Below are 14,047 nucleotides of genomic sequence, written 5' to 3'. Positions count from 1 at the left end.
TAACAAGAGAGCCCGGCTGGCATGGGCCACGGTTCGATTCCCGGTCGGGGCACATGCCCAGGTTGCAGGCTCGATCCCCACTGTGGAGTGTGCAGGAGGCCAATCGATGATTCTCTCTCATCATTGATGTTTCTATCTCTCTAGCCCTCTCCCTTCCTCTCTGAAATCAGTAAAAATATTTTTAAAATAATAATAATAATAAATAACAAGAAAGCCCACTGCATGGGAGAGCATATCTGCCAATGATACATCTGATAAAGGGTTAATCTCCAAAATATGTGGGGGACTCATACAACTTAACAGAAGGAAGACAACAACCCGATTAAAAAATGGGCAAAGGATCTAAATAGACGCTTCTCCAAAGAGGGCATACAAATGGCCAAGAGACAAATGAAAAAATGCTCAAAGTCACTGATCATCTGAGAGATGCAAATTAAAATGACAATGAGGTATCACCTCACACCTGTCAGAATGGCTACCATCAACAAATCAACCAACGAGAAGTGCTGGCGAGGATGTGGAGAAAAAGGAACCCTTGTGCACTGCTGGTGGGAATGCAGACTGGTACAGCCACTGTGGAAAACAGTGTGGACTTTCTTCAAATTATTAAAAATGGAACTCCCATTTGACCCAGTCATCCCACTTTTAGGAATATATCCTAAGAAACCTAAGAAACCATCAGAAAGAATAGAAGCACCCCTATGTTCACAGCAGTGCAATTTACAACAGCTAAGACTTGGAAACAGCCTAAGTGCCCATCAGCAGATGAGTGGATAAAAAAACTATGGTACATTCACACAATGGAATACTATGTGGCAATAAAAAAAGAACTCTTACCATTTGCAACAGCAATAATTGACCTGGAGAGTATTATGCTGAGCGAAATAAGCCAGAGAAAGATAAATATCACATATCTCACTCATATGTAGAATCTAATGAACCAAATAAACTGATGATCAAATATAGACCCAGATTTACAGAAGCATGAATAGATTATTGAACCTCAGAAGGAAAGCAAGGGAGGGTGGGAAGAGACCAACCAATGAACTTGTATACATATATGCATAACCCGTGGACACAGACAATGGTGTGGGAGGGCCTGGGGGGTGGGGAGGAGGAAGGGAGTGGGAGGAAGAGATTAATGGGGGAAAAAGGAGGACCTATGTAATACTTTCAACAATAAAGCTTCAAAAAAAAGTTGCTCATTCATAATTAAAGTAACAATACCAGTCTACACTTAGCCGGCTGGCTAAATAAATAAATAAATAAACAAGCTGTAACATTTACTACAACTGGGAAAAGTCTCAGTGGATGCAGGAAGAAACAAGCAATCACAGCTACCAACACACAAGAGATACAAGAGACTGATGGTTACATTGGGAAAATGTGTTAAGAAAATAAATGCTTGTCAGTAGGTGGACGGTTTAATTAATCAAAGCTCATCAACAACATGGAGCATCACGGCCGTTGAAGAGAAGGAGACAGAGCCACCTCCGTTGGTCTAGAGACTAAGGATTCGTGAAAACAATGCCAAAGCGTGTAGCCCACCCACATTCCCAGATGCTCACAGTGAGGCTGGGCTGCAGAGGGAGTAGCACCCAGCACCTGGGAGGCAGAATGGAGAAGGGCAAGAACGCCTCGGGTGTGAGGTGACAGCCTGAAGGCAGGTGGCTCCGAAACCATCACAGTGATGGTGAGGGGAATGGTGGAGCGCGCTGAGCCGCCGGGAACACTTTAAATGGGACGTGGCTGGTCAGGCGGAGGGGAAGGGCACCGCTGCCGGGAGCCGAGGGGAGCTCTCGTCCCAGGATCGGGAGAGGCTCTGTTCTTGCAGCAACAGCTGAAGGCAGACACTGCATTCAAATTGTAAAAACAAGATACCAGATAAAAGAGAAGAGCAGAAAGGGTGCTTAGCTAATTCAAAAAAATTAGCAGCTTGGCAGAAGTCTCAGTGCAAGGAAACCAAGAGAGAAGGGGTGAGAAGGGCGGATACAAGACGGGACCCTCTGGCTGCGCTGAAGGCCCCAGAGCACGTTGCTGCTGCTGCTGGTCTGGGGTCCAAGCCGAGACCCCGGGTCTCAGGGGGCAGGTATGTGCCCAGAGGTGCAAACAGAGGAGTGCGGGAGGTAGGAACTTGGAAAAGAACGCACGTGACAAATCCCTGAGACAGAAGGTCGTCTTGCTCCAGGATGAAAGGGCTCATCAGTGTGGAATCAGTAAGACGCTAACACAGCACATTTTTGTTAACTTCCCAAATATCTCTATATAAAAGGCTAATATGCTAAGTGTCCCCTCAGGAGTTTGACCGGGAGTTCAATCGCTCGCTATGACGTGCGCTGACCACCAGGGGGGCGGCGTGGAATGAAGGCAGGCCTCGGCCTGCAGCCAGAAGGAAGGCCCCAATCGGCCCCGATCGCCGGCCAGGCCTAGGGACCCTACCGGTGCACGAATTTTGCATACCAGGCCTCTAGTCAAGAATAAAGAAAAGATCATAAGATCTTTCAGAGAGGGAAGAAGCTCCCAGGAAGGAACAAGCCTGACAGCACAGACAAGGGCCTGCAGAGGAGACTCCGTTTGAAGGGACCCCGATGGCTTCTGAGTGGGGCTGGCTGGAAGGAGACAGGTGGGTCTGCAAAGGTGCAGACAGGGAGATGGGGGTGAAGTCAGGGCGGCAGAGCCTGAGAGTAGATCAGAGAACCTGGTGATTTCAGCCTGGGACACCCGAGGGGAGGCGCTGCGCGGCCTCTGGCTGTGAGGTCTGCAGCTTGGGAAGGGAGTTACATGCTGAGCCCCAGACGGCTTCACCTGTGCAACATCCCACAGGTAGTTCCCAGAACAGGAGCACACTTCGCAACTATCTTCACTGGACTGTTCACAAGTGCTTGAAAGACGCATGTGTACACAGAGGCCAGTGCTACCTGTTCCCTTGAGCAAAGGTGTGGAGTCCAACACGGTCTGTCCACTCGGGAAGTGAAATGTGCATGTCCAGCGACTGCGTGTGGGCTTGCTGGTGTTATCAACCAGCGGCCTGCTGAGACTTAGAAAACATGCCCGTTCCCACAGCCATGTGCAACCCTTTCCACACACCGGACGCTTCTCTCCTGAGTGCCAGATGCCACCCGCTCTCCTTTCCACAGAAGTCTTTCCCACCTGAATCCGAGACCGGGCTAGATACACGCTGGACTTCCACTCGGTCTTCATCCTCCGGTACTGCGACGACTTGGAATGAACGAACTGCTTGCTGTAAGGGGCGTTCAGCTCCCCGGTGACTGTGCTCTGGAAGGACTTGGAGGTGCTGGTGCTGTTCAAGGTGTGAGGCCTGCAGGCAGGGTGTAGCAACGGGAGAGAAGAAAAGGAGAACTGAAGACACCTCCAGTCCCACCAAAGCCCGGCCAGTTCCAATGCGCACGGCGGGAGCATGCACAGAAGCCGCCTAGCAGAGCGCATGGCGCATTCTCTGATGTGGTCGGGCACAGACACAGCCAGGGACACAGGGTTTGTAAGCAGCAGACAAATCAAGCACAAAACCACTAAGACGCCTAGAAACCCTGGGCTGTACTATGTGAAGTTAAAACAAAATACCTTAACACAAACCTCTTGACATGGGCACTCATTTTAGGCTCAGAACGGGCACAACCTGTGGGGTTAACGGCAAGAGGAAGTTCCATGAGAGGATTTCGGCCATATCGAAAGGTGTAGTTTTCACATGCTTCAACCCCAGGGAGCTGAAAGGAAGCAAAACAGACAAAAAGTTAACTCAATGGATTAAGACAACAGGCGGTCTTGAGCTCGTGAAAGGATGGCCCAAGTTGTATGGAAATAACTTGTCAACATCTTCAAAATGTAACTTATGTTAACAAGATCAGCCTACACTCGGCTCTACTAAAGTATGAACAGACAAGTTCCGTTTCAAAGCAGACCTTAGTAAACGCTGGCAAATGCTCCTTGAAGAAAACCAGCGTGCTTGCCTGTGGGATTTTAGGGCTGAGGATGTCAGCATCCCAAACGCGGGAGCATACTAATTCACAACGTCAGTATCAACTTCCATGTCTTTGTTTGGAAATTTAAAATGACCAGTAAGTACAGTTTCAAATCATTTCCATGGTTTACTTCCATGATCACTTCTCACTTCCCCAAGTCGACTCTGACACGATGAGGCTGTCACTCTGTGTCCCAGGAGTGTGGGTGGTAGAGCTCAAGGCTACTTGTAAATACTTTCTATGGTAAGGTCTTTTCTAGGACACCTTTGTAGTGAGCACATTGCTCTGTGGGCACACTAGACACACGGCATTTAGGCAGGGCTCTCTAGCACAGGAAGCAACAAGGCATATTACTCAGTAGCTTTTCCCAAGAAAGCTCATCAATGAGCTTTTACTCTTGAAAATAATGCCTTATAGTCACGCAACTTTCCAACACTGCGAGGGACTCATTGGCAAACATGCTTGTAATATTAAAAGATGACAGAGAGATGTCAGAGAAGACATGCGTCCTGTAACCTGACAGTAGCCACAAACATCCCCTTCAGGGGTGGGCACAGCACCCTCATGAAGTGCAGGGGGCCCCAGAGAAGCGGGGAGGGAGCCCCCGAACGGCATGAGTGACGGGAACACAGACGCCTCATTGGAGAGGCAAGGCCATCCACAGCCACACTGTGCGCTCTGCGCGTCGCCCGCCTCGTCGGCACTCACTGATTCCGCAATCCGAGCCACCGCAGACACAGTCAGGCCAAACAGATCCTCTCCTTTCAAATACGCTGGGAAAAGTTGGAGCATTTCAGACTGTTTTCTCACACAAGCCACGGGCTCCAAAATTTTATCCCAAACACCTGTACAGATGAACCAAAAAAAAAGTGTGCATGACAAATGAACTTTCAGCTAAATAGAAAGGCAAGCAGGATGCAGCATAAAACCCAGAGCAGAAAGATGAGCAAGCCTCCCAGACATCCCAGGCGCCAAGTGAGGCAGTGAGGGGCCGACAAGCCTCACGCAGTTCCCCAGTACTTTCTACATCAAAAGTGACCATGACAACCGAGACTTAACCCTGGAGGTCAAAACTGTCTCGTTGCTAGCTCTGCATTGAATATCTAATGCTGCTGAGTAAAACAGTATACGCAGATAGATGCTGCCTTCTCAGTGACATTAAGAAGAGGGTCCCCAACCTTTTATCAACAAATTTTCCTATTTATTTCATCAAATCTGTGTGTGAATATATATTCTGATTTAGAGTCAGTCTAGCAAGTGTTTAAAAAACTGTACAACGAAGAGCAAGGTAGAATCACAAAAAGAAGTTCAGATTCGCATTTGTAAATGAAAAATCCACTCTATAAAGTATGAAACAAACATGATAAAAAAACAAAAAACATGGAAATACTGACCAAAAACATTCACAACCTAACAACAGCCGAGTACCTAGCGCTGCAGAGCACACCAGCGCGGCTCACCTTTGGGTGAGGTGTCACTCAGGACGAGATCTTCGTGGCCCTGCTCCACAATCCTGATGACGAACACGGGGCGCCCGTCTTTCTCCTCGATGGAGCACAGGTAGCGGCAGCGCCTGTTGGCGTAGCGTGTGCTCCAGTACAGCCGACTGGCTTCGTAGCCAACAGGGAAGAGCGCTTTGGGGGAGTGGAACGCCTGCATCTGCTGCGGGAGCAGCTGGCCGATCGTGTGGAAGATGAGGCTCCCCACGCGGAAGGTGTGGTCGCGTTCGCCTCGCTGCACGATGCTGGCGATCTGTCGCACCTCATCCCGCTGCACGTAAACCCTCCGGAAGACCGCGAAGTAGCTTAATTCCTGCTCATGAATTCCCTTTGGTTTGTGCATGGGACAAAGCATCGTTTTATCCTTAAAGAACATGCACTGTGCTTTCATGGCGCAGGTGAAGTGATAAATGTTGGTGCACCGCAACCGGTGGCACCCGCTGGTGGCGCCCATTTTATGACAGAAGACGCATTTCATGTGCAGGCCTCTCCTCAGGGCTAGTTCCACGTTGATTAAGGCGCCCGCCTGGGTCTCATAGACCTCCGTGGACCACAGAGCACAATTCAAGTGGACCCACAGATCCAAGTCAAGGTTGAGCAGCCTTGCCGGCCCGTCTGTCAGGCCGTCCCCTTCCTCGTGACAGAAGCAGCACTTGCGGTGGTCCCTGGGCACCGGGTCGGGCTTCAGGGACGTGCCCAGCTTCTTCAGGAACTCGTCGATCTCGTTCTCACAAGGCGGGGGGAACGTGCCTTTGGGGATGACGATGTGAATGCTCCACTTCTTCCACTTCATTCCTCTCCACTTCTTACTCACTGGCCTGCAGTCTTCAAACCCACCAGGGGCAGTTCTCAGCCGAGGCTTTAACTTGACTGTGACCTTAAGCTCATCTGGCTTGGCCTCGACTTTGGCTGCTTCAAAAGCTGGAGGGAAAGTGATGGGAGGAGAGGCTGGAGGAGAAGCGTCCTGCTGGAGCTGCGGGAGGCAGTGCACGTCCAGAGTGGAGATGTTGTTACTGTACTGATGGAACGCCCGGGAAGGCGTCTCTTTTATCGGTGACTGGGGCAACGAAGGAATGGACTCCTGGCCAAAAAAAAGGAGAGTAATTCACAAGTTCTAAAAGCAATTTTTGTTGAAATGAGAAGTCAAGCAATAGAGAGTGACGTGTGGCGGGCAGGTGGGGGAAAGGGTCTGCAAGTGGTGAGGTTCAAGCCAGCAGCAGCCAGTGTCAGACGTCTAAGGTGTAAGTCTGGAGAGCGAGGGCTGAGGAAGGGAGGCCAGCTACGGGTGGACTCCTCGCAGGCCTTCTCTACGAAGCCGTAACTCCAGAGCAGCTCTGCTCCTCACCCTTCTTTGACATTCCTCTTTCTAACCATAATAAGCCCAGAAAAACTGGTGCTGTAGAGAAGCTAGAGAATTTAATTTGTACAATGGAACAGCCCTTTTGGTAAACCAAGAGCTTCAAGATAATCTTTTATGAGCTTGTCCCCACTCTCTGAACCTCCTGTCTGTTCATCTTGGCTGAATTATTGGCATAAATGTGAAAGGAAGGGAGAAGTCCCCTGTAATAAGCAAGTAACTGTTCTCTGAGGCTGCCAGGTTCGAATTCAGTGGCTGAAATAGTCCAACCGTTTCTCTTTAGGTCAAATCTCCTAAGCCAATAATCCCCCACAGGTTCCCTCTTCTCAGGCACCCCATCCTGCAAGGTACCTGAAAGAAGACGCACTCATGTAGAACCCAAAAGCAGGCTGGCACTGCATTGACTAAAGAAACTGGAGATAAGCCATTCCTTCTCTCAGGGGGCTAACAAACTAAGTTCAAGTCTAAACTTATTTATCATGTCGGCCCACTGCCTGTTAAAAAATAAGAGTCCCCAGGACCTTCTTTCAAGAAAGACACATGAGAGCAATAATCTGGAAGGAGGAATGACGAGCAGTGTTACTGCATGAGGGAAAACTGTCCTCATGCAAATGACTGAAAATACATTGTCCACCATACAGATGGCCAACAGGAAAAGATGCTCATGTCAATAATCATCAGGGAACCCCAAATTAAAACCAGAATGAGATATCATCTCACACCTGTCAGAATGACTATCATCGAGAAATGAACAAACAAAAAACACAGAAAGAAATGAACAAATGCCCCAGCCGGTTTGGCTCAGTGGATAGAGTGTCAGCCTGTGGACTGAAGGGTCCCGAGTTCGATTCTGGTCAAGGGCACATAACTCAGTTGGGTTGCAGGCTCCTCCCTGGCCCGGGCCCTGGTCGAGGGTTTGTGCAGGAGGCAACCAATCAATTTGTTTCTCTCACATCAATGTTTATTTCTGTCTTTCCCTCTTTCTTCCACTCTCTCTAAAAATCAATGGGAAAATATCCTCGGGTGAGGATTAAAAAGTAAAAATAAAAAAAAAGAAAGAAATGAACAGAGAGCCAGTCGGCCTGGAGGTCAAATCCCTCTAGTATTAACTACAACAATCAAGGCTTAACTACAACAAGACTGCGCACAAAGACCACTAGGGGGTGTACCAAGAAAGCGTAAAAAATGCGGAGACAAAGAAACAGGACAAAACTATCAAGGGAGGATATTGAGTTCAGAACCACACTTTTGAGGTCTCTCAAGAGGCTTCTAGAGTCTGTCGATAAACTTGATGAGATGTACAGGAAATCTAATGAGACCCTCGATGGTGTGATAAGGGACCATCTAGAAAGTAAGCATACACTGACTGAAATAAAGAATATTATACAGACTCCCAGCAGCAGACCAGAGGAGCGCAAGAATCAAGTCAAAGATTTGAAATGCGAAGAAGCGAGAAACACCCAACCGGAAAAGCAAAATGAAAAAAGAATCCAAAAATACGAAGATAGTGTAAGGAGCCTCTGGGACAGCTTCAAACGTACCAACATCAGAATTATAGGGGTACCAGAAGATGAGAGAGAGCAAGATATTGAAAACCTATTTGAAGAAATAATGACAGAAAACTTCCCCCACCTGGTGAAAGAAATAGACTTACAGGTCCAGGAAGCGCAGAGAACCCCAAACAAAAGGAATCCAAAGAGGACCACACCAAGACACATCATAATTAAAATGCCAAGAGCAAAAGACAAAGAGAGAATCTTAAAAGCAGCAAGAGAAAGAGACTCAATTACCTACAAGGGAATACCCATACGACTGTCAGCTGATTTCTCAACAGAAACTTTGCAGGCCAGAAGGGAGTGGCAAGAAATATTCAAAGTGATGAATAGCAAGAACCTACAACCAAGATTACTTTATCCAGCAAAGCTATCATTCAGAATTGAAGGTCAGATAAAGAGCTTCACAGATAAGGAAAAGCTAAAGGAGTTCATCACCACTAAACCAGTATTATACAAAATGCTGAAAGGTATCCTTTAAGAAGAGGAAGAAGAAAAAGGTAAAGATACAAATTATGAACAACAAACATGCATCTATCAACAAGTGAATCTAAGAATCAAGTGAATAAATAATCTGATGTACAGAATGAACTGGTGATTATAATGAATCAGGGACATAGAAAGGGAATGGACTGACTATTCTTGGGGGGGAAAGGGGAGTGGGAGATGCGGGAAGAGACTGGACAAAAATCGTGCACCTATGGATGAGGACAGTGGGTGGGGAGTGAGGGCGGAGGGTGGGGTGGGAGCTGGAAGGAGGGGAGTTATGGGGGGGGAAAAAAGAGGAACAAATGTAATAATCTGAACAATAAAGATTTAATTTAAAAAAATAATAATAATAATAAATAAATAAATAAATAAAAAGAAATGAACAAACAACAAGTGCTGGCAAGGAGGTAGAGAAAAAGGGAACCCTCGTGCACTTGGTGAGAATGCAGACTGTGTAGTCACTGTGGGAAACAGTATGGAGCCCGGCCAGCAGGCCTCAGTGGCTGATCATCAACCTATGATGGTCAAGGTTCGATTCCCAGTCAGGGCACATGCCCAGGTTGCAGCCTTGATCCCCAGTAGGGGGTGTGCACGAGGCAGCCAATCAATGATTCTTATTATTGATGTTTCTCTCTCTTCCTTCTTCTCTGAAATCAGAAAAATATATATTTTTAAAAATATCTAAAATTTCCACATTTAAAAATTATATTGAGGAAAATGCAAGTCACCTATATTTTAAAAAACACAGCAGTATGGAAGTTTCTTTAAAAAATGAAAAATAGAACTACTATATGACTTCGCAATTCCATTCTGGGTGTTCAGCAGAAGAAATCCAAAACACTAATTTGAAAAGATATATGCACCCCCACATTCATTGCAGCATTATTCACAATAGCCAAGATACAGAATCAACCTAAATGCCCATCGATAGACAAATGGATAAAGAAATGTGGTATATAATACTCAGCCATAAAAAGAATGAAATCACGCCATTTGCAACAATATGGATGGACCTAGAGGGTATTATGCTACGTGAAATAGGTCAGATAAAGACAAATATTGTATGACTCACTTACATATGGAATCTTTAAAGAAACAAAATAAATGAACAAAACAAAAACAGAGACCAAACTGATGGTCACCAGATGGGAAAGTTTGGGGTATGAGCAAAAAAGGTAAAAGGAATTTAAGTAATATAAATTGCCAGATATAAAAATAACTGTGGAGATGTAAAGTACACCATGGGGAATATAGTCAATAATATCGCAGTAATTATATATGGTGCCAGATGGGTATATAACTTATTGGGGGGAATCACTTCATAAGGTATATGAATCTATCTGTACAGTGTACACCTGAAAGTAATAGAATTCTGCATGTCAAATGTAATTAAAAATAAGTTTAAAAGTAAAAAATAATGATAACAATAAAAACAGATACAATGTTCTAGAAAAACAAATGTTTGCATCAACTACACACAGATACACTTAAATTACACAAAATCAAATGAAGTAGACCATTTCCACCATGTTATAAGCAAAACAATTTCTTCCCAAAATACATGAGTAGACTTAAATTGTGTTTGTGAACAGGTTTTCCAATTGGGATAAGATCAATAAAAATAATATTTTATAGTTGTAATTAAATTAAGATATGTGTAACTAAGTAAGTAAAATTAAACATTTTAATATTAGTGTTTTATTCAATTCTGAACTTTCAAGACATAATTCAAGCTTATCCACTCGTCAAATAACTTATCGAATCTGAAATGGCAACATGGATAGGGAGTTGCTGGAACTGCTCTCAACCTGAGCAGCACCGGCTTAGATTCCTCCACCGGAGCTCTGGGAACTGTTCACGCACTGACGTGTCCCCAGGACACAGAAGTCACTCACTGCGCATTGATTAATTGAAACTACTGGTTTTACCTTGCTTTCTGAGATTTTTGCTTGTACAGTCGATGAGTAAAGAATGAAGCAGTTATTACTACAAAAGACAATGTCCTTCTCCATTCTACTGGAGCTCTCGGAGGAATCCTGAAAAGCAAAGAGAAGTGTGTGGGGGTCTCAACACGTCATAATTTAATAAAACAAGATCGATGTGCTGTTGGTTTTATCCTATGTTAAAGGGAAGCAGCTTCCTATCTTACAAGTAAAAAGATGACTGTGTGTCTATTTAGCATAATAATTTAACCAGAGAAAATGAATTTATGAAAATAAACTTTACTATCTACATTCCATTCCCATTTAAATGTGTTTTCATAATATCCAACATTAAGTCTGCTGTAGCTATTTGGTTTTAAGTCTGTCAAATAGACGCTAAGGCTGCTCCCAGGAGCGTGTGTCCCATGGAGTCACCATGGGGGACGACCAAACAAAGGGGCAGAGCCCTGCTCAGGACACGCCCGTGGAGAAGGAAAGTCCAAGTACCTTGCTCACAAAGGCCAGGTCTCTGAGAGACTTCCGCACCCCGCCTCCAAGAACCACCACTTTGCAGTGACAACACCACCGTGTTCTGAGTGCCTCGCTCTCTGAGATTCCATGACCAGCATCCTTGTATCCAGAAAGACCTGAAGGCAAGAGCTTCGTCAGTGATGAAATAACCAATAACACAAAGTGGTAATAGTGTAAAATTGTGCTCCACCAACTTATTACAATGGCTCATTTAACTGGCCTATATGATTCTTTATCTATAATAATAATAATAGAGGAATATGCAAATTGTCTGGGACACCGTCACAGTAACAGCAACGACCAACCAGCAGGCTGAGTGGGACAACCCCGCCAGCAGGGGGGTTGGGGCGATCAGGCCGGCAGGGGGGGCAGTTGGGGGTGACCAGGCTGGCGGGGGGGTGGTGGGGGGACAGTAAGGGGTGACCAGGCCAGCCAGGGGGGGGGGGCGGCGGGCAGTTAGGGGTGATCAGGCAGGCAGGCAGTTAGGAGCCAGCGGTCCTGGATTGTGAGAGGGATGTCCTACTGCTGGTTTAGGCCCGTTCCCCGAGATCAGGCCTAAACCGGCCATCAGACATCCCCCGAGGGGTCCCGGGTTGGAGAGGGTGCAGGCTGGGCTGAGGGGAACCTCCCTTGCCGCCGTGCACGAATTTTGTGCACCGGGCCTCTAGCTAATTAATAAAAATCTTATCTTCCAAGCAATGCATACTGGGTATTTATTATGTGCATGGCATCAGGGTACAAATAAAGGATCACAGCCATTCTCAAGCAGCTGGGAAGAGAATGCTGGTTGTCAGGGCAGGAAGGACCCACAGCACATCACCTTCCAGTCTAAGTGCACAGTGAGTCAGGGGAGAGATGTCACTTTTGCTTGAGGATTAAGATGATACAAAGACGTTTTGTGAGAAATGAAGAGATACGTGTATGAGAGTCTTAAATACAAATGGACAAAGAGGGATGAGCAAAGTTCCAGGGCCAAGATAAAAATGACATGACTCACGTAGGGCATGACAGCAGGAAGCAAGAAGCGGGGAAAATGGGGTGACAGGAACAGCTAGAGCTAAGAGTTCAAAACCCAACCCAGGCAACTCTGTCGGAGCTCAGAGATGAGGTCTAGGACGCTGCTGGGCCCTAATGGCAGCTTAAGGATAAAAACAGGCCAGGACCAGCTGAAAAGGGGCGGAAGCAGAGTGAGGAGGAGACCAGACCACAGGCAGGAGGGGAGAGGTCTGGGAAGGCCCCCTGCAGACGATGCAGGGGAAGCAAGGGGGAGTGGTGATGGGAGGAAAGGAACAAGTAGAGCTGCCAGCCCTCTGGGCACAGATGAAGCCAGCAGGGGTGGGACGGGAGGTCTGGGCGTGCAAAGAACAAAGCTGCTTCTGGGTAACTGCTCTAATGCTTCCTGGTTGACAGCACATCATACACACCCCAGCACCACAGGCCAAATCACCCTGCAGAAGACAGAACATGCCCAGGGCTTAATTCACTGAGCCCCACACACCAACTAGCTACCTGTTACTGTTAAAAATTAAAGTGAAATTTTAAAGAGAATAAGCATAACTTCTGAATGCAGAATGAATCTAAAGTGAAAATGGAAACCAGCTCACCATTGCTTGTTGGTGGAAATGGTACATGGGGCGGCTTCAGCCGGTAAGAGCTTGCTAATCTGGGAGGGTTCGCAGATCCTGGTGGAGGCCCGCGAAGAAATAAATGCTGTCGATACTCCAAACCTGGGTTTACTCTGTGGCTATTGATCAAACCCACGGATGGGCCGTCTGGAGCATTACTAACCTCATAGCTGTTAGGAATTCGGACGTGAAGAAGGTTGGAAAACGCAGCCACGACGCTGCTGATGTTCTAAAACAAAAAGGTAAGTGAGCACAGGTCACCCACCCAGTGCCTCCCTGGCGATGCTCCTACTTAGGAGTCATGCTGTTTGCATGACACACACCCTGCAACAAACCCAGTAGCTGCTATTTCCACGCAGGGCCTCAGGGAAAACCCGCTTTAATGGACCAGATTCTAAGTTAAGTTTAAGTTTTCATCAACAGAAGTGCTCCTACAGGGACTCCCGATGGTGAAGAGCACAAAACACTTTAGGGAACTTAGTCCTGGACAGTGTGGTGCCCGGGACACACCAGGGGGACGAGCCAGATGGCACCTGCTTCACAGCTGCTCAGACGTGTCGGGCGTGGACTCTGTCCAGCTCGGGACACCAGGCTGAAGCGTCCCGAGAACACAGGGTCCCGTGACCACCAGAATGCCACGCGCTGAGACTAGGCTGGGCAGCAATGAAATGTCCTCGGAGAATTTAGTTAACAAACAACTCGGCACTTCACTCCTGTTTGATACAAGCAGCTGCCACCTGAACAAGGTTTATATTTTGCTTCCGTAAAATTGTCCTGTTCATAGCTGTTTTTCACTGCTTAAGTTTTATGTGTAAACAGTTATCAAAAGGTTTCTCTGTAAAGAGTTCTCTAAAGTACACATCCTTTAATTAAAAAAGGAGAACTCTAACTTCCTTCTGCCCTTTTGAACCTGGACTTAGGCTCAGACCAGTCTAATGCGTGTTTGCAGTATTCCAAGCAGCCAGGTGTCTAAGTGACGACGCACCCTAACCCGACCTTCCTCCTTTATCCTCCGGGACCTGCGATACCACTTCATGCAAAGCCGCCTGTTACAGCTTTAAATACGGGACACGCGCTGGGATGCTGAGAAC

At 46.7% G+C, this 14,047-nt stretch overlaps 1 protein-coding gene across 3 annotated transcripts in view; it reads right to left on the bottom strand.

Moving 5' to 3' along the window:
* Nucleotides 1-14,047, bottom strand: part of KMT2C (lysine methyltransferase 2C) — a 248,324-nt gene that overhangs the window by 5,722 nt on the left and 228,555 nt on the right. For all 3 annotated transcript variants that reach the window (XM_023743909.1, XM_023743910.1, XM_023743911.1), the window contains 7 exons: nt 12,936-13,185; nt 11,308-11,447; nt 10,807-10,914; nt 5,441-6,560; nt 4,689-4,825; nt 3,583-3,725; nt 3,151-3,319 (listed from right to left, as the gene is read on the bottom strand). In XM_023743909.1, the coding sequence (XP_023599677.1) occupies nt 3,151-3,319; nt 3,583-3,725; nt 4,689-4,825; nt 5,441-6,560; nt 10,807-10,914; nt 11,308-11,447; nt 12,936-13,185 (2,067 nt within the window). The remainder of the gene's footprint in view (nt 1-3,150; nt 3,320-3,582; nt 3,726-4,688; nt 4,826-5,440; nt 6,561-10,806; nt 10,915-11,307; nt 11,448-12,935; nt 13,186-14,047) is intronic.

The sequence above is a fragment of the Myotis lucifugus genome, unplaced genomic scaffold (genome assembly GCF_000147115.1).
Source record: "Myotis lucifugus unplaced genomic scaffold, Myoluc2.0 scaffold_418, whole genome shotgun sequence".
NCBI lineage: Eukaryota > Metazoa > Chordata > Mammalia > Chiroptera > Vespertilionidae > Myotis > Myotis lucifugus.
The sequence above is the reverse complement of the archived record's forward strand: the minus strand, read 5'-3'. Positions and strand labels throughout refer to the sequence as shown.